The sequence below is a fragment of the Salmo salar genome, chromosome ssa10, assembly GCF_905237065.1.
Source record: "Salmo salar chromosome ssa10, Ssal_v3.1, whole genome shotgun sequence".
NCBI classification, from domain to species: Eukaryota; Metazoa; Chordata; class Actinopteri; order Salmoniformes; family Salmonidae; genus Salmo; species Salmo salar.
The window spans coordinates 5382647-5410350 of record NC_059451.1 but is presented as its reverse complement, the minus strand read 5'-3'; the positions used below and the strand labels follow the sequence as shown (position 1 = coordinate 5410350).

At 40.1% G+C, this 27704-nt stretch overlaps 2 protein-coding genes across 4 annotated transcripts in view; both read right to left on the bottom strand.

Moving 5' to 3' along the window:
* LOC106613438 (afadin- and alpha-actinin-binding protein) overlaps positions 1-7415 on the bottom strand; it is a 35883-nt gene extending 28468 nt beyond the window's left edge. For all 3 annotated transcript variants that reach the window (XR_001330478.2, XM_014215631.2, XM_014215632.2), the window contains exon 1: positions 7311-7415. The gene's annotated coding sequence lies outside the window, so the exon portion shown is untranslated. The remainder of the gene's footprint in view (positions 1-7310) is intronic.
* An 899-nt stretch (positions 7416-8314) lies between these two features.
* LOC106613447 (atrial natriuretic peptide receptor 2) lies at positions 8315-27574 on the bottom strand. Its single transcript, XM_045688603.1, has 24 exons — positions 27536-27574; positions 26901-26960; positions 26710-26800; positions 26228-26360; positions 25617-25740; positions 23926-24030; positions 23549-23651; positions 22950-23095; positions 22717-22789; positions 21257-21401; positions 20806-20892; positions 20266-20409; positions 19927-20048; positions 16701-16845; positions 16232-16280; positions 16026-16133; positions 15648-15767; positions 13353-13446; positions 11984-12071; positions 11582-11721; positions 11266-11418; positions 10436-10534; positions 9766-9857; positions 8315-9078 (listed from the first exon to the last, which is right to left on the bottom strand). Exons 1-24 carry the CDS (start codon positions 27572-27574, stop codon positions 8968-8970), a joined length of 2571 nt encoding a protein of 856 aa, XP_045544559.1. The 3' UTR covers positions 8315-8967.
* Between the last annotated feature and the right edge of the window lie 130 nt (positions 27575-27704).

Below are 27704 nucleotides of genomic sequence, written 5' to 3'. Positions count from 1 at the left end.
TTGTTTCAATGTACCGGTAGGCACCTGCGGTTTATAGACATGCTTATTTATGTTCAAAATAAATAAAAACAATTAATTCAGTGGGTGCAGCTTATATTCAGGTGCGCTTAATAGTCCGGAAATTACGCTACTTCAAATGGAAGTCTACTGAAATGAGACTTTGTCCTTGTGTTCCTTGGCTATTTACATTGTTTTATTCATAAACTAGGCTGTTTTCAATGTTTGAGTTTCAACTGATAGGAAAGAGAAGCAATGCCAATACTAGTCAGACTCAATCTCACAGGCACAAACATGACTCGAGTTGCATTACCACAGTAACCTCCCGCCCTTAAAGGGGCAGGTAAACATTTTTGTCTCAACTGTGATATTTTGACTCCGGCCTCAAAAAATGTATTTAAACAATGTGCCATATTACTTATTAGTTCTTACTAGTAATACATTTACTACTTGCCTTCCCTGTGGCTCAGTTGGTAGAGCATGGTGTTTGCAACGCCAGGGTTGTGGGTTCGATTCCCATGGGGGCCAGTACAAAAAAAAAAAATGCATGAAAATGAAATGTATGTATTCACTACTGTAAGTCGCTCTGGATAAGATCTTCTGCTAAATGACAAATGTAAAATGTACATTTACTGTTTAGAAACATTACAAAGCATGCTCATTCATGTTTTTTGTTGGTGCAATTTTAGCAGAAGAAAATATTTTGCCTGGTAAATAATCTGAGCTGCTGCTAGATTTTTTACCTTTTCACACGTACCAACAAATGGGTGTGATCATTCTACAGTGGACACACTGTTTTTTCACAGAAACATTTCGCACAAACACAGTCCTCACAAAGTTATGTCCAGAATGTGGCCAGTTTATTTTTGAATGCAATGTTCAGACACAATCATCCAAACTGGAAAATTTAGGCTGCATTTGTCCTAGTGCTAACTGAGGAAAGATTGACGCAACACAAGCGGTCATATTTTTATAACTCTCAGGCTGACAGAAACTACAATATGAATTAGCTAACAGCAATTACTATTTATTATTAATCACATCACGGGTGAGCTCAACATTGATCGAAATAATTGAGTAAAACACTTTCTAGACATCGAAAGTAATCCGATGATAGGTAGTTTGTGCGCGCCAGCATGTTTGTTTTTTCGCATCAACCAAAGATAATAAGAGGAGACAAGATGAGTTTGGTCTGTTTATAGTATGCATGTTGAAGGGGGTGTGTCGTCTACGATCATTCACTTCCCTTCATTCACTTCCAGAAGATTACCCAAAAGATTAGTGAACCATTCCTTCACCTGTTGAGGACAGACGTTCCGCTAGCAGAACCCCGTTCCGCCTGCGGGACCCCTAGCCAACAGCCAATGGCATCGCACGGCGAAATACAAAACCAACTAAAATACCATAATTCAATTTTCTCAAACAATCAACTATTTTACACCATTTTAAAGATAAGACTCTCGTTAATCTAACCACATTGTCCAATTTCAAAAAGGCTTTACTGCGAAAGCAAAACATTAGATTATGTTAGGAGAGTACATAGACACAAATAATCACACAGCCATTTTCCAAGCAAGCATATATGTCACATAAACCCAAACCACAGCTAAATGCAGCACTAACCTTTGATGATCTTCATCAGATGACACTCCTAGGACATTATGTTATACAATACATGCATGTTTTGTTCAATCAAGTTCATATTTATATCCAAAACCAGCTTTTTACATTAGCATGTGATGTTCAGAACTAGCATACCCACCGAAAACTTCTGGTGAATTTACTAAATTACTCATGATAAACCTTGACAAAAGAATTATAGATACAGAACTCCTTTATGCAATCGCGGTGTCGGATTTTAAAATAGCTTTTCAGCGAAAGCACATTTTGCAATATTCTGAGTACATAGCTCAGCCATCACGGCTAGCTATTTTGACACTCACCAAGTTTGGGGCTCACTAAACTCAGAATTACTATTAGAAAAATTTGATTACCTTTGCTGTTCTTCGTCAGAATGCACTCCCAGGACTTCTACTTCAACAACAAATGTTGTTTTGGTTCCAAATAATCCATAGTTATATTCAAATAGCTCCGTTTTTGTTCGTGCGTTCAGGTCACTATCCGAAGGGTGACGCAGGAGCGCATTTCGTGACAAAAAAATTCAAAATATTCCATTACCGTACTTAGAAGCATGTCAAACGCTGTTTAAAATCTATTTTTATGCTATTTTTCTCGTAAAATAGCGATAATATTCCAACCGGGCAACGTTGTATTCATTCAAAGGCTGAAAGAAAAAAATGGAGTAGTCTCGTGAATGCGCATCTCAGTCTCACTGTCCCCAGGCTTACCACTTACAAATTCTGCTGCTGTTCTTTGCCCAGAGACAGCAGACACCCCATTCCACTTTCTGGCGGCTTTAGAGAGCCAATGGAAGCCTTAGAAAATGTCACGTTACAGCACAGATGCTGTATTTTCGATAGAGATGCAACAGAAGGACAACAAATTGTCAGACAGGGCACTTCCTGTATGGAATCTTCTCAGGTTTTTGCCTGCCATATGAGTTATGTTATACTCACAGACACCATTCGAACAGTTTTAGAAACGTTAGAGTGTTTTCTATCCAAATCTACTAATTAAATGCATATTCTAGTTTCTGGGCAGGAGTAGTAACCAGATTAAATTGGGTATGTTTTTTATCCGGCTGTGAAAATACTGTCCCCTATCCCAAAGAAGTTAACTGGGCAGCTGGTGGTGGAATGTAATGTTTCTAACTTAAATTTTTTTCAGTAACAAGTTCCAAACCAAATTTCAGTAACCAACAACATTGTTCTCTCTAAGATATATTGTACACGTGGTTAGTATGTTCAATTAATACATAATAATTAATAATGTAATGGATGTTTGTTTTCATTAAGATGCGTCACTACAGTCCCTGGTTCGAATCCATGCTGTATCAAATCCGTCCGTGATTGGGAGTCCCATAGGGCGGCGCACAATTGGCCCAGTGTCGTCCGGGTTTGGTCGGGGTAGGCCGTCATTGAATTTGTTCTTAGCTGACTTGCCTCGTTAAATAAAAGGTTACATACACACACACACACACACACACACACACACACACACACACACACACACACACACACACACACACACACACACACACACACACACACACACACCAAAAAGTTATTTTGTTGGCATTTACGTATGTCCCCATTACCAGTAAAAAATTATCAAAACCTATTTCTTTCACTTATTTCCTGTGCTGTTTCGTTGTTCATTTGTTCAGTTGTTTCATTCTCAACCAGGATTTCTATGGAACACTGTTTGGGTCTTTGCATGTCAAAAAAGATATAAGTCAAATAACACTATTTGATGTGCCAAATAAGCTTGTTGACCAATCTTGACCTGAATATGACTGCACATCACATAATAATTTAACACGTTCATACATTTTTACACATTGATTACACTATCACTCGTATTTCATGTGTCACAACAATTCATCGACACGTATGCTATGATGCTGGTAAAGTTGTCACGCTCACCTATAGTGCTGGTCATTAAAAAAAAGATAGCTAGCTCATGGATGCAAACAATGTTCTTCCCCAAAAACATAGCAAAACGACAATCTGTTTCAGTTGCTATCGTTAGCTAGCTAACTATATAGCTAGGTGTTATTATCTAAAATAACTCTAATTTATAACACAGTTCTTATTTTATTAATGGTGGTCGGACCCATCTATGTGAAGCTAGCTACAATAAGGATTAGCCACAATAGTGGACTTTGCGGTTAGCCTTCAAAAATAAAAGTATGTCATTGACAGTGACGCAAATGAATACAAATAGTAGAATTATGGCATAATTGAAGAGATCATGCTAAACGAGGTTGGAATGTTGTTATATAAAATCAACAAAAAGACAAATCTGTTGAAATCACACTGGATATATTATACTTTAGATTTGCATTGGGAGCATACCTATTTCACTGTACAGCCTTACCTATGGATTGTGGATCAATGACATGGGGTATCAGTCTACTCAGTGACACCCAGAAAACATTAGCATCATAGCTCTTATTGCGGGAATCTGAGAGAACTGTGAATTGAGCCACATTTACTGTCAACCTATGTGTATTGAACACTATTCCTGAGAAAAAACAATACTGTGTGGATGTTTTGGAGTCTGATAACTCTGAGGAGGACGTTGGGAAAAAAATAGCTTGGGTATTGAGTAGACTGTTACCCCATTTCATTGATCCCCAATACTTAGATAAAGCTGTACAGTGCAATGTATGAATGTCCATGCACACAATAGGCTGACTGGGGAGGTGATTTCACACAGTCACAGTCCCGCGATTAGAGCTACAACGCTAACATTTCAAATCAAATCAAAGTTTTTGTTGTCGCGTGTGCCGAATACAACAGGTGTAGACCTTACAGTGAAATGCTTACTTACAGGCTCTAACCAATTTTGCAAAAAAGGTATTAGTTGAACAACAGGTAGGTAAAGAAATAAAACAGTAAAAAGACAGGCTATAAAAGTAGCGAGGCTACATACAGACACCGGTTAGTCAGGCTGATTGAGGTAGTATGTACATGTAGATATGGTTAAAGTGACTATGCATATATGATGAACAGAGAGTAGCAGTAGCGTAAGAGGGGTTGGCGGGTGGGACACAATGCAGATAGCCCGGTTAGCCAATGTGCGGGAGCAATCGACCAGTCGCGAGCACAGTTTGCGTATTCTCTTCACAGTTGTGTTCTGTGGGTGTCTCCTAGTAGACTGATACCCCATTTAATTGGTTCACATTCCAACCTTGTTTAACATTATCTAGTCTAAATATGGCATGATTCCACCAATTGTAACCTTCTGCATCACTTTCAAATAGGTACTTTTATTTTGAAGGCAAACCACAAATTCCACTATTGTGCCTAATCCTTATTATGGCTAGCTTCACAACACATAACCCGGTCAGGTCGAGCCTCACTAGCCAGATGAAGCTAGCTGGCTGCTTAAAACATTATCTTTGGGCAACAGGGTTAAGTAGCTTGCTAGCTATTTATTTAAAAAAACTGAAGTTCATTTTCAATAGGTGAACAACAAGTGGCTACCTAGCTAATACTTACTCACAAGGATTCCTAAATCATTGCTAAGAATAGTGAAAATGACTGCTGTTCTACTGGTCATTGTTTTCAGGCTGGTTGTACTGGTGCCAGCTAGGTAGCTACCCCAGAAGTTGCAGTTGAACAAATAATGCTTTATTACCAACGCGGTATTGTAAACACATTGTTTGTGGCTGGTGTTTGCAGACTTTTTTTGTACAGTTTTGACAGTGCTACTGATAGTAGTGGTGACACTTGGCTTCCACGTGCAAATTCAGAACACACAACATTCTATAATAGAACTGTGTTATTTGACGTCTCAAATTAAAAGCTTATATAACGCGTCAAATAGTGTTGACAAGCAAAGACCCAAACGACGTTCCATAGTATATCGTGAAGCTAATAGCAGTGGCGCTATTACTGTGTAACTCCGGTAGGGCAACATCTGAACAATAGCGCACTTGGTAACGATAGTGTGTACCGGTGCTCAACCAGTCGCTAAAGCCAACATCACCCACGACAGAGAATGGTTGATTGTCAAGGGCAATGAATTCCATTGTCTTGGCGATAATGGATTTCGCCTTTGAGTTGTCTCGCTGAAATGTTCTTACCCTTTCAAATGACTGCTCGACTTGTTGACTGCTCGAACCACACAGCAGACATTGTGGGCTGGGTTAGGAATGCTGTGTTGAACATGTAGCGGAAACTTTTATGTGGCGTCATTACTTTGTGTACCTACGTTATATAGGTATGCACGTCAGCTTTGACATCGGTTTTTCACATCGGCTTTAAACTCGACATCGGGCAGATACCGACGTTGGCATTTTTAGCTAATATCATCTGATTCTGATATGTTTACCGATATATCGTGCATCCCTAGCTATTAGGCCTAGATTAAGCACAGTGATAAAACATTAAGTTGTTGTATAAATACAACATATCTGACATTATATTCCCATTTGAACTTTGTTGTACTTTTAAAAAATGGTTGAAAGTGCCTTGATAACACATTTAGATGACAACTAAATCAACAATCTGACATTGTTTTTCCATTGGAATTTGATTGTTCTTTTAGATTGTTTAAAGTATAGTGATAACACACTGGGAATTCAACAAACGTTATGCAGTCTTTATTAGTGTGAATAAAGGTTGAAATCAATATTACACAAATGTCCACGTTAAAATGACGTGGTGTGCCTAGTTGAATGTGTTGTTAGAAATCCACTTCCAATACCAGATGAAGTTCATGATACAGTCTCACTACATCATCGAGTTTGAAACTGGATAACTGGATAAAGTGGGACCAGTTGGTGAATGGTGGAAGGCTCGAGGTCCCTGAGGACTTGTTATTGATAGACTGGCTAGGGATAGCTTAGTCCATTATTGGACTAAAGGTAGTCCATGGACTTTACATGTTCTGTTTAAAGAGCGAATTGGCCCTGGAAGCCAAATACTCTATCTAAACGTGAATCGAGTCTCAATCGCCGTAATGGTCCTAGAAACAAATCCCTTTACTTTCCTATCACATGAAAATCGTTTTAAAAAAAGCAAAATACACACTTACTACACACTGTTTTAACACAGTTGCAGCCGGCAGAATTTTTCAGTGACAACACGTTTGTGTCATTTACACACAGGCGTTCATTAACACAAGTAGTCCACTTTCTTCCGTCTGTTCTCCTAAAGAAGCGCTGAAATATGGCCATGTGGGAACCATAACTCTATAAAGTTGTGTATTAATTGAACATTTTGTTTTGGAAAATAACATTTCGCCAGTATTAAAGGTCCTTTCTCTTCCAAAACCGTGTATATTTAGACAGAGCGTCGCGGCTCATAAAACTCCCCACCACAAGACACCTGTGCTAAACATATGGTTTATAACGCGTCTTAACCAATCACAGCCCGTTGTAGAATAATGGGCACGGGGTAGCCAGCAAGACAACAAGCTGGAGCACTCATATATAGCTAGTCTAACAGCGCAGTTCATATCGTTTGCAGGACAGGTTTTTACGCTACAGTAGCTAGCTCGCTAACGATTACTTGTTTGGACCAATACGAGAACGGTAAAATGCAGGCAAGCTGCTGTCAAACCAGGTACCGTAGAATTAGCATGCTAGCTACTAACATAACGCCACTATCTAGACCAAGGGATATGCGAGTGTCTCCTACATAGAACATTCTACAGATGACGTGTAATAAAACTTAACTTACGTTTTTATGTCATCATGAAGGGTATAATCCCTCTGATATAACGCATAACCCGCCTCACGAGTTTGCTTGGCTTGCAGACTCCGGAGCTGACAAACCAAACACTTCAGCGATTGGCTACTGCGTTGTCAGGCAACCAACACCTCCTTACTCGATTGGTTGCAAACCTATAATATTTTTGACAAATACCCAAACTCCACTTTTAGCAAGCTTGCGTATGTTTGAAGACGTTTGAAACATGATTTCAAAAGGTTGCAATGGTGTGACCTGCTTTTGTTCTTTCACCCAATCTTTGTGTACAATCATTGAACCATATCACAACCCTGTTCCTGGAGAGCTACTTTCCTGTCGGTTTTTGGAGTGGTGTAGAAACATATTTTACATTAACTTACTAATACAAAAAATATCTGTCAACACTGCATGTGAATGGCAGGCTGCTGAAGCTAGATAAGTGAAATGCTTTTCATTGAGAGTGAAGGTGCATAATGGTGCATCACCACTATTGTATCTGCAACAGTTCATCACACAGGAAATGTCTGCTTTTTCAGTTCTGGGTCAAGCAGAAATGTAGCTGCCATCAGGATAGAAACCTTAAATGTAATGTGTCAAGTTTCAATTGTAGTAACATTGTAAATAACACATACTTTTGCCATATATTTTGAATGGTTTATTTAAGCAATAAGTCATGAGGGGTTGTGGTATATGGCTAACATACCATGGCTAAGGGCTGTTCTTATGCACTACGCAACGTGGAGTGCCAGGATACAGCCCTTAGCCCTGGTATATTGGCCATATACCCCAACCCCCGAGGTGCCTTATTGCTATTATAAACTGGTTACCAACGTAATTAGAGCAGTAAAAATAAATGTTTTGTCATACCTGTGGTATACGATCTGATGTACCATGGCTGTCAGCCAATCAGCATTCAGGGCTCGAACCACCCAGTTTATAATGCCAAATGATGTATTATTTGTGTTGCACCAGACGAGAAAAATGTTATAAAGAAGTGAAGAAATTCAGAAGGATCACAGTTTAATTCTTATTTTGGTAGCAATGAGGTGTGTGGGAAATGCAACAGAAAACACTATACCTCCCTACCAACAAAAGGAACTACATAGCAATACAGAACAATAACGTGCTTACAGTATTTTACATATAGAATCAAATCAGGTAAAGATAATATCATAATATATTATATGATACAACACTGTGCATTTCAATTCATCATATTGGAATATGTGGACAATTAGACTACATCTCTGTAATGGATTATTTTCCAGATATCCTATGGAATTTGGGGTGTGATTCTGGTGGTCATTAGACTTGTTGGCGGCAATGTTAGAGACTCAAGGAAAAGTCATGTGACTTGTGGTTTGAATTCCACACTGGCTAATCTAATTGTGTGCTTATTCCCTCTCCCCCATCCATCTCCATTACAATATATAATATGAGTGCACATATCAAGTATATATCCATCATATGGATATGAATAAATACAATAACTGCCAGAACATAAAATCACTGTACAAACTCACAATACAGCTCCAAGACTCTCGGGCAGTATAGAAATATATTTTATATCAATTGCACAATACAGCTGTTAAACACAAACTGTGGTCCATATATTATGCAGACAGAGACTATGAAGGCTAGTAGTTGGCTAGTTGCTAACTGGCACAGGGACTCCTCTGAACTCGGTGGATCTGAGGAGTGGGTCCGAGGATTCTTCTCTCTTTGCTTCCAGCCACCAAGTCGTCATTTCACCTTTTCCCTGTACAAACAAAGAGCAGTATCGTTGATGCATAGAAATGGAGGCTGAACTTGTAGGTCATACACCATCCAAAAGCATTATACTGTATGTCTGACAGCCTATCAAGACCAATGGATGTTGTTTAGCTTTTTCTCTCCTGAGAAAGGGGCTGTATTTGGGGAGCATGTGTGTGTCCTTCTAAATGCTAAATGAGGGCCATTAGGGTTGGTAAGGGACAAGCACAAAGCAGCTGAGGCCACTCCCTAATGGAGACATGCAGTCTTTCCATGAGTATGAACGTTGGGCCCCATCCCATGGGATCCACTTGACCCCCCACACTTTTTTAACTGTTTCCCACGAGAATACCGACAGTAGCACTTCACAGAACAGACAGATAATACTATATTGTAAATTTGCTAACTAGGAGCATTCTTAAATTAGGTCAAACTAGTAGTGTGAGAAGGTGATATGACAACACTATTGTTGGATACAGTTTGTATTTCATAGGCCATCTTGCATATGGCCACTGTCTTTCCCAAACAACGACCATAGGAGTTGTCAAACCATATTTTTTGGGCAAAGACAATGACCAGGAGTTGACAAGACAGCACAAACAGATCTGGGAGCAGGCTAGATTTTCTCCTCATTAACCCTTTGCAACTGTGTCTTTATCGATACTAATGAGTGGGAAATGGCTGATTATCTTACCTTGACATTTAGTGATCCTCGGCAGATCAGAGTGTAACCTCCCAGTGTGTTTAGCAGGTCAGCAGTGGCTCCACTGACCTGAATCTTCAGGGCTATGGAGATAATCACACTTTTTTTTTATACTAGCTGGATTATAAATGACAATCTACAAATGGCAAATACAGTGTTAGAAAAGTAACATTGTACAACAAGTAATTCAGTACTACAAAAGTAATGTTGTGCATCCTGCCCTATCACATGAGAAACAATATATTTTCATGTAGTAGCCTAAAAGCCACTGTTTCATGTTTTAAAATCACTACCGCACTAGGGTCACTGTTTTCTACCGTCATTGTCTTTTTTGCTTGGTTACCAGGATTATAAGAGCTCAGTGAGGAGAACGGCTCTCTCTCGTGATATAACCCTCTGCAGGGTGCTGAAGAGCACAGACAGAGAAAATCCAGCTTGGCATAAAGGCAGAGGGGCTAAATCGGTGCCCCACCAATGGCAACCTCAGCTGCCACCCAGCCCATGAACAATATGCTCAACCTTAGCCAGACTGAGTGGTCTGTAGAGTCAGTTGGCCTGTTAAAGACCCTGAATCAGAATATTTCACTGTACTTAGGCCTACAAACTGCACTCACAGAGTTTAAATTTATATACTCAAGGGTTGCATTTGATCTTTGAGTACCTTCGCTTGTTGATTCCATCCGCGATGCTGTGTTCACTGTATCACCGAATAAGCAATACCGTGGCATTTTGGTTCCCACGACACCGGCAACTACGGGTCCTGTGGGGATGTATTTGTATTTGATTTATTATGGATCCCCATTACCTGCTTCCAAGGCAAAAACATTACAATACATTCAGAACAGATTTCACATCATATTAACTGTGTGCCCTCAGGCCCCTACTCTACTACCACATATCAATAACACAAAATTAATGTGCACATGTGTGTATAGTGCGTATGTTATCGTTTGTTTATGTTTGTGTTGCTTAAGGTGTATTTTTATCTGTTTTTTAAAAATAATTTTACTGCTTGCATGAGTTACTTGATGTGGAATAGAGTTCCATGTAGTCATGGCTCTATGTAGTACTATGCACCTCCCATAGTCTGTTCTGGACTTGGGGACTGTGAAGAGACCTCTAGTGGCATATCTTGTGGGGTATGCATGGGTGTCCGAGCTTTGTGCCAGTAGTTCAAACAGACAGCTCTGTGCATTCAACATGAAAATACCTCTCACAAATACAAGTAGGATTTAAACGTGGGAAAACACACATTTTGTAATGGCTGTTTTTACATTTCAGATTGAATACATAGCACAAAATAAATGTACATTCCGTTAGCAAAACTGCCTAACATTTCAACAAGGGCAGACCAGATGCAATTGAGTTAGATATTTTGACCATTATTACCAATTATTACCATTACTCCACTCAAACAGTGAGACGTCACAAGGGTTGTATTCAGTAGACACAGTGTGCCCTAATGAACATAGCACAGTTGGACTTGTTTACCTGAGTGGATGCCAGCTCGTATCCTCAACTGTGTGGTGGGTTTGTGTGGGATTTTAAAGGCATGGCAAACATTGACGAGACCCAGAGCCATGCTGGCGATCTCTCCCGCATGGTTTATGCCATTCTCATTGGGGACACCGGAGACCACCATGTCTGGAGGGGCAGACACATTTAGATCAATCTTGAAAACAATACCCACATGGATGGGTGGACAGACGAACTAACAGACAGAAGGATGGAAAGATTAATGGAGACAGACAGGCAGTCACAAACAGATGGATGGAAGCAGAGACAGATTCTTTGCCATCATACTTACAAGCATCTCCTATAGTCTCCACCTTGTAGACATCATAATTATCAATGATGTCATCAAACGTGGTGTAGAGCTGATTTAGAAAGTCCACCACCTGGTGAGGAGTGCTTGAGCCAGAGAGCTCTGTGAAACCCACAATGTCACTGCCAACAAGGAGAAAGAAATGTTACTCATCTCTAAATCTTTAACTTGAAAAGGTAGACAGTGGCAGCTGGGAGGGAATCTGGATAGAACTCTTTCTTAATGCATAAATAAAAACCTGAATTCAACACCTCCATAGGACACAATACATGAACTAATGTGGATGTACCACAATACTGCACTGTCTTATGACTAGAGCCAAGAGTTTTTCCAGATCACGTGACCTGATTAGGAAAAACTCTTGGCCCTACAAATGACACCTGCCTGAAGTAGACTGTGGCGTTGGAGTAGCTCTGAGCCTCTGCTGTGCGACCCTGACGAAGGTCATCGGCCACCGGCTTTGGTAACATACCTGGTGACAAGAAGTAACTTTAGATTCACAACATTGTCCTGCCTTTCAAACTGTTTCATTGAGGAATTTTGTTGAATGTAGATATGCTGGTCACTGGTATAACCAATGGCTTTGTATTCAAACAACTTTTTCTCTTCCAAACAGAAAAACAGTATATAGCAACATCCAAATGTATTTTGGGAGCATTTATGTTGTCATTTTGGTACATTCTACTTCTTTACCACTAGATGACAGTGGAGGCAACACCACACATAATACACTACATGACCAAAAGTATGTGGACTCCTGCTCGTCAAACATCTCATTCCAAAATCATGGGCATTAATATGGAGTTGGTTCGCTTTTGCACAATAAAAGCCTCCACTCTTCTGGGAAGGCTTTCCACTAGATGTTGGAATATTGCTGCGGGGACTTGCTTCCATTCAGCCCTGAGCATTAGTGAGGCCAGGCACTGATGTTGGGCGATTAGGTCTGTCTCGCAGTCGGTGTTCCAATTCATCCCAAAGGTGTTCGATGGGGTTGAAGTCAGGACTGTGCAGAGCAGACAATTTCTTCCACACCGATCTCGACAAACCATTTCTGTATGGACCTCGCTTTGTGTATTGTCATGCTAGCCCGAACCATGAAAAACAGCCCCAGACCAATATTCCTCATCCACCAAACTTTACAGTTGGCACTATGCATTTGGGCAGGTAGCGTTCTCCTGCCATCTGCCAAACCCAGATTTGTTTGTCAGACTGCCAGATGGTGAAGCGTGATTCATCACTTCAGAGAACGGGTTTCCTCTGCTCTAGAGTCCAATGGCGGTGAACTTTACACCACTCCAGCCGATGCTTGGCATTGCGCATGGTGATCTTAAGCTTGTGTGCGGTGCTGTAGTTGCATCCACTTCAGCAATCAGCGGTCCCGTTCTGTGAGATTGTGTGGCCTACCACTTTGAGTCTGACCTGTTGTTTGTCCTAGAAGTTTACTTCACAATACCAGCACTTACAGTTGACCGGGGCAGCTCTAGCAGGGCAGAAATTTGACCAACTGACTTGTTGGAAAGGTGGCATCCTATGACGGTGCCACGTTGAAAATCACTGAGCTCTTCAGTAAGGCCATTCTACTGTCAATGTTTGTCTATGGAGATTGCATGGCTGTATACTCAATTCTATACACCCTTTAGCAACAGGTGTGTCTGAAATAGCTGAATCCACTAACTTGAAGGGGTGTCCACATACTTTGTATATATAGTGTAAGTAGCCATATCGTGGACCATTTGTGGTTTCATGTACTTACTGTATAGCAAACAGTCTGTCCTTTGTTTCTCTTGGAGAAGATCCTGTGTTCTCTCCGCTACAATGGCCTCTAAATGCTTACTGTACTTTTCCATCTAGAATTGTAACAGACATCATGTTATGCAGTGTACCTATAAGAAAATATACTGTATGTTGACAATTATGAAAGCAGTTCCAGAGATCCATACACAGCAGATATCTCCATTTTGATCTAAAGTCCAAATTATTTTATATTACAGATTTGTGATATTCATGACATTTATTGTGATAAACATAATAATCAGTCTGCTGATTTTCTTTCTCCAAATATATAACATTTTGATTTAAAGGTTCAGTAAGGGCTCTATTCAATCTGTATGGCGGAAGTTCAGCGTGATAGAAATTTAATGGAAATATTTCCACGTTAACGGAGACTGCCTTCACGGTAAATGCTGCATAAGTCGGCTCAATCGGAAATTACCTTTACATTTCTATCACACAATCTGTAACGCTTCAGCAATACAGATTGACTAGAGCCATAAATTAGAATTTTGTCCACAAATGTACCAAAGTTTCTGTTATATGTTTATACAACGGGTGGGTCTAATCCTGAATGCTGGTGAAAAGCTCATTCCAGACAGTGTCTATTCCACAAGTTGCCACCGGCTAAATCTATGATGTTAAAATGAATATTTACTCTGTTCCATCTGACTGTGTAATCCACTCTCATCATCCCAGCTAGGCCAGTTATAAACTTGATCTCCACTATAAAAAGCATCTAGACATTATCTCACATTTCTTTTAGACTAACATTTAGTTTTCAACAGCGGAGATTTGTATAAACGTTGCAGTCTGTCTCTCCGACATTTGCAACATTGTTTCAATATTCAAATTCGATCTCCAGCTGTCCCATTGTAATGAACGAGTCGGGACGAGACAGACAGACAGCAGCGTTTCTCAGTAAGTCGAAATCATGAATCAGCTGGAATCATTTTTAGGATATATACAAAGAAATGTAATTTGAAAAAAGGTAAAATGAAATGAAGTGCAGCTACTGTAGTTTGCAGTCTTTCCAGCGTCAATTTGAAGTGATTGTGTTAGCTGTGGTGTTGGCTAACTCCTCTGAACAAGTGTCCTGACGAGTGAGCACATTTTCTATGCCAGGCGAAATCGCGCCTCATTAGCTCATTGTTATGGATGTATCCAAATAAAATGGCACTAGAAAACAGCTTAAACAAATGCAAATGAAGCTACTTTACTGTTATTCTGGCTGCACTTTTTAGCCATAGTTGGCTAGCTAGCAAGCAAGGGAAAAGAACATTGCTAGCCAGTATGGCAATGGAACATTTAGAACGAACGACTGGGTCCATAGATACAGAACAAAAAGACAACCAGCAGCCGGCTTGGGTAGCAACCCTAGAATAGTGTCTGGACTATATCTTGTGGAAGGATGAAATAATATGAATAAATTAATCAAAAGAACGTTTTTAATGAAAATATGTCAATCATTATTTGAATATGTTTGTAACCCGTTGTATAAAAGTGATAATGCCCTCGAAGACGGTGTTTGGAGGATATTTTGGCACGGTTTGACCTCGACTTCGTCTCGGGCCTAACATCGCCCATGCCAATATATCCTCCAAACACCGGCTTCGAGGACATTATCACTTAAAAATGATTTATGATTAGTGAAAGCCTAATGTAGTTATTTTGTTAGATAGGCCTACTTCTCCCGATTGCTGAAATCGTATTTTTCAAATGCATTTTAGCTGTTACGCTAAACCAGGGGAGAATGACTGCCCCCCTCATTCAATCCACGAAGTTCAAGGCTGACCTGGGTACTTCAAGCATTGTTTGCAGAAAACAGGATCCCCCATTTAGTGAAGGGGAAAAGGGAAATCGAGAAAGAAAAGGAGTTCACATGTACAGTATGTGGTAGGGATTAACAATGGCCTGGAAATGAAAAGAAGGAAAGGAAGTTAGGAAAGGAAGCTCGCTCAGAAAGGAGGATAGGAAAGGGAGCGCAAGCTGCTTCGGGGCTGCACCTGTATGCATCTCCAGGCAGGCCCCGGCTAAAGCCAGTGTGAGAAACCTGCTAGCAAGTGTTTGTGCTATGAAACTAAATAAATACTGCACTCTGACCCACAACGTTTTTGCTAGATTAAGGATTGTGTTGTAAGACAAAGTAAGGAAAGTGAACTTCAAAACAATATGTAGTGTAATTGAGATTTGCAGCTGTTGGTAAGTAATGAATTTGCTAGCTTCTGAAATAACTTACTCATCCTTTAAGTGGCCAAATGTTATATCAGAGCATTACCAGATTCATCATCATGTCCACAGGGCTGACTTTGTGTGGGTTCATTTTATCCAGCATCTTCTTCACCTGCTCAAAAGTCGGCCTCAATGTGACATTTTGAGACCAGCACTTCTTGATCAGCTGTTGAAGTATTAGAGTAGAGATACAAAAAAAAGAAATTAGCCTCTTTGGCACACTTACCGTAAACCTAAAGGATTTTACCCAAAAACTTGAATGGTAACATGCACAATGTCTGAGGGACAGTGTCAAACATGAACATAAAAATACAAGGTAAAAAAATATTTTGCCCTAAAATGCTTAAATGAATAGATCTGAATCATTGGACAAAAAATATTAAATAATAAGCCACAGCAAATGTCAGTGAATTTCGTCACAGACCTCACAGTAATCTCCCCGGTCAGGACAATCAGTATCCGCTTTCCCAGCTTTCAGTTCAGGCAAGGAAGGGCGCCACATGATATCCAACTTCACGCCCTCCATTTGGTCCTGTCGGAGAGGTGTTCATAGAAAAAATGTTAAACAAAAACCTAAGTGTGTGTGGTCAAAGGTCATTATCATTAGTATTATCTTTGTATCATACTTACTGAAAGGAGGTCAGAGCGAGTGGCAATCTCAACTAAGATGATAGAGTAGCTGGGAGGAGAAGACACAGAAACCATTGAACACATCTAATAACACCAGATCATACAGATTTTTCATGCATGCTCTTTTATAGCCTACATGTCTGAGACTCAATTTAGCATAGCATAAAACTACTGACATATAGTAAACCACTTTGGGTGAAAAACTTGCAGGTACTGTTGTGCTGATTTAAACATGTCCATAGTCTAGTATTTAAGTCATTACCATACCACCATAATAATATCACATACAGTAAGTAAAATTGTTATCTCCAGGGTTAGGCTTAATTCCATTTCAATTGTAAAGTCACGAAGTCAAATTTGAATTTCCCTCATTACTTTTCAACTGAATGAATTGAAATGGAATTAGCCCCAAACATGGTTATCACCATGGTGCAACTATATAATAGCTGTCGCAGTTGGGCTACAGTACCTGTAAATGTCAGCAGCCGGAGTGACATTAGAGGTGCTTCCCAGGAGGACCTCAGGGGCATAGTATATACGGTAGGTATCCTCACAGTGGAACCCATTACTGACTACCTCAAAGTCCTCCTTTCTGTAGGCTGTCAGGCCATAGTCTGGAACACAGGATTAATTCAATTTCAAATATTTTCCTTTGCTTTTTTTACTGGTCCTGTGTACTCACTAATGTAAACTGGTCTACAATTGTTGTCAATTAGCCTATCAGAAGCTTCTAAAGCCATGACATCATTTTCAGGAATTTTCCAAGCTGTTTAAAGACACTAAGTTGACTGTGCATGTAAAGTTTTGACCCACTGAAATTGTAATACAGTGAATTATAAGTGAAATAATCCTTCTGTAAACAATTGTTGGAAAACTTACTTGTGTTATGCACAAAGTAAGATGACTTAACCGACTTGCCAAAACAATAGTTTGTTAACCTCTCTTGTGTAGGGGGCAGTATTTTCACGTCCGGATGAAAAGCGTGCCCAAAGTAAACTGCCTGTTACTCAGGCCCAGAAGCTAGGATATGCATATAATTGGTAGATTCGGATAGAAAACACCCTAAAGTTTCTAAAACTGTTAAAACCATGTCTGTGAGTATAACAGAACTGATATGGTAGGCGAAACCACGAGGACAAACCATCTAAATTTTTTTAAAATTAAAATAAAATCAGCCTACCACTGTTTTCAATGGCTGTCACTTTTATTATAAGGGGAAATCCTCCCAGATTGCAGTTCCTAGGGCTTCCACTAGATGTCAGCGGTCTTTAGAAAGAGTTTCATGCTGGTTTTTGGAAAAATGAGCCAGAAATTGTAGTTTTTCTAGGTGGCTCCTATTTTGGCTGAAGTGTTTCCAAGCCCATGAATGAGAGTGCTTTCTTTGGTATTTTTCTCCTGTAAAGACAATAATGATTCTCTGTCTTAGATTTGATCATTTATTTATGTATTAGGGTACCTAAGGTTTGATTATAAACGTTGTTTGACTTGTTTGGAAAAGTTTATTAGTAACGTTTGGGATAAATTTTGTATGCATTTTGATGGAGGGAAACTGGGTGGATTATTGACTGAAGCGCGCCAGCTAAACTGAGTTTTTATGGATATAAAGAAGGACATTATCGAACAAAAGGACCATTTGTGATGTATCTGGGACCTTTTGGAGTGCCAGCAGAAGAAGATCAAAGGTACGGCATTTATTATATTGCTATTTCTGCTTTGGTGGCGCACCTGCCTGGTTGAAATATGTTTTTCATGCTTTTGTATGCGGGGCGCTGTCCTCAGATAATCGCATGGTGTGCTTTCGCCGTAAAGCCTTTTTGAAATCTGACACAGCAGCTGGATTAACAAGAAGTTAAGCTTTATTTTTATTACACTTGTGATTTTATGAAAGTTAAATATTTCTAATTCTGTAGTTTGAATTTCGCGCTCTGCAATTTCACCGGATGTTGGCCAGGTGGGACGCTACCGTCCCACCTGCCATAAGAAGTTTAACAAGAAATTTGTGGAGTGGTTGAAAAACGAGTTAATAACCTCTTACATCTAGACGTTCCGCTAGCGGAACACCTGCTCCAATATCCAATGATAGGCGTGGCGCAAATGACAAATTCCTCAAAAATACAAAAACTTCAATTTTTCAAACATATTACTATTTTACAGCATTTTAAAGACAAGACTCTCCTTTATCTAACCACACTGTCCGATTTCAAAAAGGCTTTACAGCGAAAGCAAAACATTAGATTATGTCAGCAGAGTACCCAGCCAGAAATAATCAGACACCCATTTTTCAAGCTAGCATATAATGTCACAAAAAACAAAACCACAGCTAAATGCAGCACTAACCTTTGATGATCTTCATCAGATGACACACCTAGGACATTATGTTATACAATACATGCATGTTTTGTTCAATCAAGTTCATATTTATATCAAAAACCAGCTTTTTACATTAGCATGTGACGTTCAGAACTAGCATACCCCCCCGCAAACCTCCGGTGAATTTACTAAATTACTCACGATAAACGTTCAACAAAAAACATAACAATTATTTTAAGAATTATAGATACAGAACTCCTTTGTGCAATCGAGGTGTCCGATTTTAAAATAGCTTTTCGGTGAAAGCACAATTTGCAATATTCTGAGTAGATAGCCCGGCATCACAGGGATAGCTATTTAGACACCCACCAAGTTTAGCCCTGACCAAACTCCGATTTACTATTAGAAAAGTTTGATTACCTTTGGTGTTCTTCATCAGAATTCACTCCCAGGACTGCTACTTCAATAACAAATGTTGGTTTGGTTCAAAATAATCCATTGTTATATCCAAATAGCGGCGTTTTGTTCGTGCGTTCAAGACACTATCCGAAGTGTAAATAAGGGTCACGAGCACAACGCATTTCGTGACAAAAGATTTCTAAATATTCCATTATCGTACTTCGAAGCATGTCAACCGCTGTTTAAAATCCATTTTTATGCCATTTTTCTCGTAAAAAAGCGATAATATTCCGACCGGGAAAGCGTGTATACGTACAAAGAGAGAAAATAAAAGCATGGGATCCCCTCGTGCACGAGCCTGAGTCTCACAGTACTGTGACCAGCCACTATCCAAACGAGCTACTTTTTTTCAGCCAGAGCCTGCAAAGCCACGATTCAGCTTTTTGCCGCCTTCTGAGAGCCCATGGGAGCCGTAGGAAGTGTCACGTAACAGCAGAGATCCCCTGTAATGGATAGAGATAATCAAGAAGGGCAAGAAATGGTCAGACAGGGCACTTCCTGTAAGGAATCTTCTCAGGTTTTGGCCTGCCAAATGAGTTCTGTTATACTCACAGACACCATTCAAACAGTTTTATAAACTTTGGAGTGTTTTCTATTCAAAGCTAATAATTATATGCATATTCTAGTTTCTGGGCAGGAGTAATAATCAGATTAAATCGGGTACGTTTTTTATCCGGCCGTGAAAATACTGCCCCCTAGCCATAACAGGTTAATGACTCCAACGTAAGTGTATGTAAACTTCCGATTTCATCTGTATGTACTCACACGAGAGGCTCGAAACAACAGTGTCAGCTGCAGAGGAGTGCCTCTGGAGAAGGTTAGGGGTTAAGTGCCTTGCTCAAGGACACAACAGTAGTAGATAAAGGCATGTTGAGATATGCTGCCTGCCTACACACTCCTACAGAGGGAAGTCTTAATTGTATCACCTGAGATTTTGCAAACCCAGCGGTCGTCAATGACGCAATTCCTTGAGTGAAGTCTGCCATGAAACATCTTGTGTTGGTGGAGATAAGCCATTCCACGGGCTATGTCAGTAGCAAAGGACAACCTGTGTGCCAGCATAAATGAAGAACACAAAAAAAATGAATTAGGTTCTATTACATCATGGTCCCGGACACATATTGAGCCTAGTTCTAGACTAAGAAGCATGTTCAATGGAAATGCTTTTAGTGCAGGACTAGGTTAATGTCCAGGAAACCGCCCTATATAGTCCAGTATTCTTTCTTCAGACAAATGGTAAAAAAAGCTGATGTCTTGACATTCACCTGAACCCCCAGTTGATTGGCACATCCTCATTCAGGAGGACATCAGCCAGGCTTCCTTTGGGGCAGTACTCAGTGATGATACTGACGTAGGGGACCTCAATGGAACCACCAATAAACTTGGAGAGATTTGGGTGATCCAGTTCCCTATGGAATAGCAATGCCATATCTAGAAATGAACTAGTGGTGCAAATGTGTCATATCCAATCACACCGGACGTCAACAACAAATCAACATCCAATTTTAGTTCACGTTGAGTTGTCAACGAAGGTGAATTCATTTTAAATAAACCAAACATTGAAATCACCCTGCCGTTGATATGTTGTTGAAATCTGGGTTGAAATTAGACAAAAACTATGTTCAACATTGAATTGTGATGTGAGAGAATGTTAATTCAACATGTTTTTGCCTGATGGGATACTACTATGTGACTTTTATCAGAACTTCAGTAAGTGAAGAAAATGTTGCATGAGATCAATCAAATTATATACTCTAGGTAATTGTGTCTGTGTGAGGTTTTAGGAGTACACACGTTGTACTCACCTCACTTCTTTCACCTCCCTCCTGATAGTTTTGGAGAGGGTGAAGTGTTTATTCTGGATGTGTTTCACTGCTACAGTCCTTCCATCACTAACCAATAGAAAATAATTACTTTTTTTTAGTTATCAAGAAAAACAGCAAACTTACTATACGTTGACAGATGCAAAGCAACAGGTGTTAAAACAAATAAAACTAGGTTCCTCATACAATAATTGTCTGAGAATATAGTTGACGACTGATAAGTGCACATTGGATAAGTGCATGTACTCTGTATAAATGCATTGCAGTGCACTAGTTCTGAATCAAATACATTATTATCAATAGCCGTGAATATCTCTGCATGCTCCACTTTACAGCAGTCCCAGGCCACAGTACTTTCTCCCTTCAACTGTGTAATAAATACCATGCCTTACACATGTGTTATGCAGTTCAGTGTTTAAGTAAGACATCTTACTAAATGGCAGGTTGGATGAAGCTCTGTTTGAAGGTGGTGTTGACCACAGTGCAGACAGTCACGTCTGTAGTTCGGCTCACACTGGAGTTACTCTTCACCGGCTGGAGACTGGTCGTACTGCAGAAGCCCATGTAACACACTTTACCTGCATATGCCAAAAAAGGAAACTATTAAGTATAAAAATGTATGTAAAAGACACCATTCCCCGGATGGCAATTTGTTTGCAGCATTGGAAAAAACATGTTTGGATGCGTGACATGCTCTTTTACATTACATTCATTTATTTGCTATATTGTGCGAGACATGTTAAAGAAACGAGAAAATAATCCCGCAAATTACAATTGTGAATGCTGCAAATTACCATCCCTGGACAATAAGACCAGTGGCAAGAAAAAGTATCTGGATTTCTGCATAAATTGGTCATAAAATTAGATCTGATCTTCATCTAAGTCACAACAACAGACAAACACAGTGTGCTTAAACTAATAACACACAAATTATAGTATTTTTCTTGTCTATATTGAATACATCATTTAAACATTCACAGTGTAGGTTGGAAAAAGTATGTGAACCCCTAGGCTAATGACTTCTCCAAAAGCTAATTTGAGTCAGGAGTCAGCTAACCTGGAGTACAATCATTGAGACGAGATTGGAGATGTTGGTTAGAGCTGCCCTGCCCTATAAAAAACACTCACAAAATTAGAGTTTGCTATTCACAAGAAGCATGTGAACCATGCCTCGAACAAAAGAGATCTCAGAAGACCCAAGATGAAGAATTGTTGACTTGCATAAAGCTGGAAAGGGTTACAAAAGTATCTCTAAAAGCCTTGATGTTCACCAGTCCACGGTAATACAAATTGTCTATAAATTGAAAGTTCAGCACTGTTGCAACTCTCCCTAGGAGTGGCCGTCCTGCAAAGATGACTGCAAGAGCACAGCGCAGAGTACTCAATGAGGTTAAGACGAATCCTAGAGTGTCAGCTAAAGACTTACAGAAATCTCTGTAACATGTTAACATCTCTGTTGACGAGTCTACGACACGTAAAAAACTAAACAAGAATAGTGTTCAAGGGAGGACACAACGGAAGAAGCCACTGCTGTCCAAAAAAACATTGCTGCACGTCTCAAGTTCGCAAAAGAGCATCTGGATGTTCCACAACTTTCTCAATTTATAGACAATTTGTCTTACCGTGGACTGATGAACAGCAAGGCTTTTAGAGATACTTTTGTAACCCTTTCCAGCTTTATGCAAGTCAACAATTCTTAATCTCAGATCAGATCAAATTTTATGACCAATTTCTGCAGAAGTCCAGATAATTCCAAAGGGTCCACAAACTTTTTCTTGCCACTGTATGTATTGAACTGCATTGCATAAGCAAGCAAGCAAAAGAGTTCACCTGTTTGCTCTTTTCACTTATTTTCTCATTTATGAATTCATCTCAGATGACATCTCATCTTACCAAACATTATATTTTTATAGTTGATAATCCAGCTTTCGTCCCAAAACATCTTCTGTTTCTGGTACTGGAACCACTATAGAGAAAGAGAGAAGACATCTATCAAAAACATCTGCATTGGATGAGAATGATTTGTCTGGTCACTCTGAAGTGAGTTTGTTTTGTGCCTGGCCTGGATGCAAGAGAATATAAAAAAGTAGTATTGTTTGGTGTATATGTTTTGTTTGGTGCCTCACCACCATGGTTAAGATGAAGCCACCGAAGAAGAGTGTGACGGGCAGTCCGATGGCCACCTTGATGGTGATGGACATGGGGCAGGCACCACAGTCCGCCGGGCACGTGAGACAGTTCTCCTCCAGCTCGCAGACGTCATCCCCACACACTGAGACACACACACACACACACACACACACACACACACACACACACACACACACACACACACACACACACACACACACACACACACACACACACACACAAAATCCCATGTAACTTTTATGACACCGGAGTACCTTTTATCTTTGCCTTGAAATAACTACTGGGAACCTGGGAAACCAGCTGGCTCATCAATAACATTAGCGTGTCAATCTAAGCACCAAGAAGAAAAGATTACCACTACGACTCAGGCTAGAGTTGAACATTTCTGTGCAGCAACAACATCCTATTGTCTGGATTTTTCCGCAACAAATAAAAAACAAAGCCTAAAAAAACAATGTACAAAAGTTATTACAATCCAAAGTTTGGTGCTCACCACAGGGGTGAGCCTTGAGTAGCAATAGCAGTTGTGCATAATAACAAATGGGTACACTGCTGGTGTTAGCAGCACACTGACCTTGAGCACTGACGACCAGCACCTTGGACTCCAGAGCTGCATGCATATGTCCAATTTTGATATGGGCAATGACTGAGGTCACTCCTACATGAATCAGAACCACCTGGATGGGACCGTGATTAAAAACTCAATTGTCAGATAGCTACCAAAGCACATAAAGACAACATGAGCACTACTGTTTACTAGTACCCTTAACACAGTATCGTGCCGATACTGGCTTGGATATTTCTTTTCACATTGTCCTTTTCTGCCCAGTTCCAAAAACAATGGTGGATGCTTAACCAGGTCAGGTCAGAGCGGTACAGCTTGGTTTGGTTCAGCTCGGTTCGGCTCAGTAGTGTGAATAGCCCTTACATTTACTTTGCAGTGGTAGATACCTTTGATGTCCAGAACTTCTTGCTCATCTTTCCTGCTTTGGACACGGTGTGTGTCACAATCTTCCCGTCATCAGGGATCCACGGGCCACAAATACCGCCGTGCCTCTGTGGGGGCGACATGATTGGGTTAGCATCATAATCAAAACCAATCTAAATCCTTCAATCTTCAGCAATGTTATACAAACAGTGATGGGTGAGTGGGGGAGAGAGAATGAGTGCTAACAAGCAGAGATGGACAGTTTTTTTCTGTTACACCTGTTTGAAATATGTATTTCAATGACTTCTGACAATTTTGAATTTTGTTTTACTCTGGGCTGAACTACACTCCAATGGATTTTGTAACAAGGTACTTTTGAGAGCTGTACTTTGTATTTTCAAAATACTTGTGTATACCATTTTTATAGTGGATCACAATTTTGTGGCTCTCTTTCACACTACATTGGTATCAGAAGTCTTATGGCACTATTGTGTGAAAGAGTGTCTGTTAAATTAACTAAATGTAAATGCACATGTAAATGTAAATGTACATTAGAGTATTACTCTAATGAGCTCCTCCCCGAAACAAGGCCAATAGTAATACCCAGTGTGATTTGCGATTTTGGTATGTTTATTTTCACACATACTGTACATTTTCATTTTGGTCATTTAGCAGACATTCTTATCCAGAGTGACTTACAGTCATGTCACAGTCAAAGCAAGTAAAAGGTTTCTGTAACTGTTACTGAGAATATTGTTGCTGTACGGGCCAGCTATTTGCAAATGTATTTCTTTATTTTAAAATACAAAATATATGTATTTTAATTAAATACATTTCAAAATACAAGTATTTTGTCATTTATTTAGATACATTGATCTTCATTGTATTTTGAAATTCTTTACCATCCCTGCTAACAATAAATTCAGGCCTCTGATGAGACATACTCGATGCCTTTAGGTCCTTTGCACACAAATCAAATGTTTTAATGTCAGCAGCAAGATAATGGGCTGGCCTTAGGCCTTAGTGTATCTGTAATGGCTCTCAGCAGCCCATGTAAAATAAGGGCAGCTTTTCCTCACACACAAAAGCAATTTGAAGGGACTCCAAATGCTACTGTTGCTACCACTCACTTTTTTGTATACCTCTTGCCCAAAAAGTTGCCTAAAGTCAACTCCTATAGCCCCTACCCTGACCGCTTGAGTAGACCTAAAAGTATTGAATAAAATAATAGAATAGCATTATTGTCCATTTGGTTAGACCAGAAATGTATCTTCTGTCTATTTCCCGACAACCCCATACATACACATGTTGAGAGCTGTGCCCCTGGATAGGTGCTATAATATGATACATACAATTCAATCAGAAGGCAAAGTGGAGGCACAATATTACTATTGCTTACGCTTATCTAATCCTCTCACTTCTATCAAGTAGCCTACGCCGGGGTGGGGGCTAGGGGTCAACTAAGGATTTTGCATCTGTCTTCCCCCTTAGTATACCTTCATCAGACTGGCAGTGACCCAATACACACAGGGAAGCCCAGGGTCATGTTCATTAGGCCATGAAACAGAAAACATTTTAAAACGTTCTGAAATTGAAAACAAAAATGAACATTTCTTATTAGACAAGTCCAGGTAGTCTCTCCCTGTTTCAGTCCATTTTCTTACGTTTAGTGCCCAATGAACACAGCCCAGATTTTTAGGGTGACAGTACTGACCATGAGAGCCAGAGGGCAGGAGTGAATGTTGGCATGGTAAATGCAACAGTTGATCTCGTTGGCGCTGTTCCAATTTGCGGGACAGTCGTGCTTGTCACAGAACCTTTTGGCTTCGGAGGCGTTGCTGGAGAGTGATGGGTAGATAGACAGATAGATCTTTACAGTCTGTTTAAACAGCAATTATGTACAGTATCCAAAGGCATCCAGATATGAGGCTACAGTAAAACACAGGAGATCCACTGGGAATATATTTAAAAGGCCCTATAGGATGTACTTGGTTACCTCAACCCAAACAACTTTTTACACAAATGTTGACTGAGTAATGTAATGGAAATGATATCTTTATATTAGATTTCGAAGATATGCCTCAAACATTTACATTATAGATTGGACTTTCAGTGTACACAGTAGATGACGATCTACTTGATTGGATGCACAGTAGATCTACTGTGTACACTGTAAGGTTCAATCTATAAAGTAAATGTTTGAGTATCTTTCTCGGCATTCCCATTCCCAGAACATTTTTTTTCTTCCTCATGGTGTGGTCATCAAATGTGCGGATGGATAGGCAGATAGGTATGGCAGGGAGTGAATTACAGACATTGGCTCACCTGAACTGGAATATCTTGTTTTTGACTGCATACTCGTAGAAGTCGTCTGATGCTGTGATGGTGTAGGTGACATTGAACTCCTCCCCGTCCGTCACTTTCTCCGGTGGCCGCAGCACCCACGACATCTCCAGCCCTGGACACAAACACACAGTCAGACAGACAGACAGACAGACAGACAGACACACAGTCAGTCAGTCAGACAGACAGACAGACAGACAGACAGACAGACAGACAGACAGACAGACAGACAGACAGACAGACAGACAGACAGACAGACAGACAGACAGACAGACAGACAGACAGACAGACAGACAGACTGTTGAGGAAGGACTTTTTTGTATGTATTCTCCAAGATAAGGAATCCAGTGACACCAGAAATCACATTTCTGCACTTTCTGACCATGAAATTATTAGCACTACAACAACAGCCCGCCTTCCCTCCTTTAAGTCAATTCCACACAATGAATAGGGGTTGGACTTACCTCCACAGTTGATCATGTTGTAATCATTAGGGCTATCTAATGGCCAACAGTCATACTCGGTGTTATCCAGATCATGCCAGCAATCGACAACCTAGGTGCAACAGATTAATCCATCAAAAAGCTTAAACAAAGTATAGTATATAAAGTAAATAAATAAAACAATAAAATAAAAAGTAACATTTTTGGCCCACCATCGGATTTAATGTGACCTCACATGTGCGCTCAGACTCAACACTAGCCTGTTTGGTAATCTGTTGGCAAAATCAAAATTCAAAGAAAAGCAGTGAATTCATAATAAAATGCTATTTAGGTAAGTGAGGCAGCACCCGCTGAGAAAATCACTCTCTGATGTAATTACCCCATATAACAAACAGTCACCACAGATGGAGAACATCAGAGCAGGTGACAAATGTACTGTAGGAAATGTACCTTACAAATCTTAACCAGACTCAGACATATGCTGAGCAGCCCTGTTTGCAGACAGACACTTCTAGCCAGAGTGCAATCTACATTTGCCCGGTAAAATGACGCAGGTCATGTCTGCAGCCACAAGTGTTTCTGACACGACAACAAAAGCAAGGGTGTTCCCTCAACAATAATGAGCATGTTATTTTTGTGAACAAAATCAAAATGACATTCACCATGGTGAGAACGTCTGTATGCACTAAGATGCTCAGACTATGGAACAGCTACATTGAGATAAGTTCAATCACACCAAACGTACCTCCAACACTCCTCTGGTCGGGCACCATCACAACAGCTTGGTTACCTGCACATACAATGTACACTCTACAGACAACATCCACAGTTTCTGTTGGGCACTTACCAAGAAGAGGGATAGGTATAGGGCTATCCATAGAGCCATGAGGTCTGTTTCTGTGAATGGAAAGCTCCAGAATGACTGACTAACTGACCGACCAACTATGTGTGTGAGCGAGTGAGTGTGTATGAGTGTGTGTGTGTGTGAGAGAGAGAGTGTGGGAGCATGTGTGTGT

What these genes read in the sequence shown, in the direction of transcription:
- LOC106613447 (XM_045688603.1), bottom strand. Translation starts at nt 27,574, where the DNA reads ATGGCTCTATGGATAGCCCTATACCTATCCCTCTTCTTG. An exon ending in AGGGAGGTGAAAGAAGTGAG is followed by an intron (nt 20,410 to 20,805) that starts GTGAGTACAACG and finishes GCTATTCCATAG; the next exon opens with GGAACTGGATCACCCAAATC. An exon ending in ACGAGCTGGCATCCACTCAG is followed by an intron (nt 10,535 to 11,265) that starts GTAAACAAGTCC and finishes ACATCCCCACAG; the next exon opens with GACCCGTAGTTGCCGGTGTC.